This window comes from Mandrillus leucophaeus, unplaced genomic scaffold (assembly GCF_000951045.1).
Source record: "Mandrillus leucophaeus isolate KB7577 unplaced genomic scaffold, Mleu.le_1.0 Scaffold366, whole genome shotgun sequence".
Taxonomy (NCBI): domain Eukaryota; kingdom Metazoa; phylum Chordata; class Mammalia; order Primates; family Cercopithecidae; genus Mandrillus; species Mandrillus leucophaeus.
In genome coordinates, this window is record NW_012103876.1 from 95,815 (window position 1) to 96,720 (window position 906).

General features: G+C 56.3%; 1 protein-coding gene across 1 annotated transcript in view; it reads left to right on the forward strand.

Annotated features, from left to right (window-relative positions):
• PROP1 (PROP paired-like homeobox 1) overlaps nt 1-520 on the forward strand; it is a 3,863-nt gene extending 3,343 nt beyond the window's left edge. The window contains exon 2 of the mRNA XM_011990018.1: nt 182-520. Within this exon, the coding sequence (XP_011845408.1) occupies nt 182-520 (339 nt within the window). The remainder of the gene's footprint in view (nt 1-181) is intronic.
• Nucleotides 521-906: the final 386 nt, after the last annotated feature.

The window sequence follows — 906 nt, forward strand, 5'->3', positions numbered from 1 at the left end:
GGGATAAGTCTGTGGGTTCCTTTGGCAGCAGACCAGGCTCAGCCAACCTTGTGGAAGGGCTTTACTTCCTCTGGCCATGCTGGAGAGACCTGCTCCCTGTCCCTGCACCTCTTGTCGTTGGAGTAGGGTGTCAGCACCAATGTCAGGTGTGGGCTCTGATGTGTTTGCTCCCCCTTCTCAGGTCTGGTTCCAGAACCGCAGAGCTAAGCAACGGAAGCAAGAGCGCTCACTGCTTCAGCCCCTGGCCCATCTGTCTCCTGCCACCTTTTCCAGCTTCTTGCCAGAGTCCCCTGCTTGCCCCTACTCCTACGCGCCACCACCACCACCAGTGACCTGCTTCCCTCACCCCTACAGCCACGCCCTCCCCTCCCAGCCCTCCACAGGAGGTGCTTTTGCTTTGCCACACCAGTCTGAGGACTGGTACCCCACCTTGCACCCAACCCCTGCTGGCCATCTGCCCTGCCCCCCACCCCCTCCCATGCTCCCCCTCAGCCTTGAGCCATCCAAGTCCTGGAACTGAGGTCAAACAAGTACCACTAAGGTGATCCCCAGCCTGTGGCCCTCGTGACAAAACAAGAAATTGGGGTGGCTTCCTTTCCTTCTATGGGCGAAGCAGAAGTATGGTGAGGGTCGGCTCAGCAATTGGAAATTTAAAAGTGGGAGATCGTGGTGAATTCTCACTGTGGTGATGAGTGGAGGAAATCTGGGGAGGTGAGCTGCTGGAAGAGACAGGCAAAGAGGCCCCCGTGGAGCTGCCTGCTGAAGGGTGATATTGATGGAGACAGTTGCTGGTGAGTGGAGATGATTGAAGGGCTCAGACGTGAGGGCCTTCATTAACTGAGATCACGATTGAAGAAGATCCCAGCTCTTTCTGGCTGATTTCAGTAAGGCTTCTGATTTAGAGTC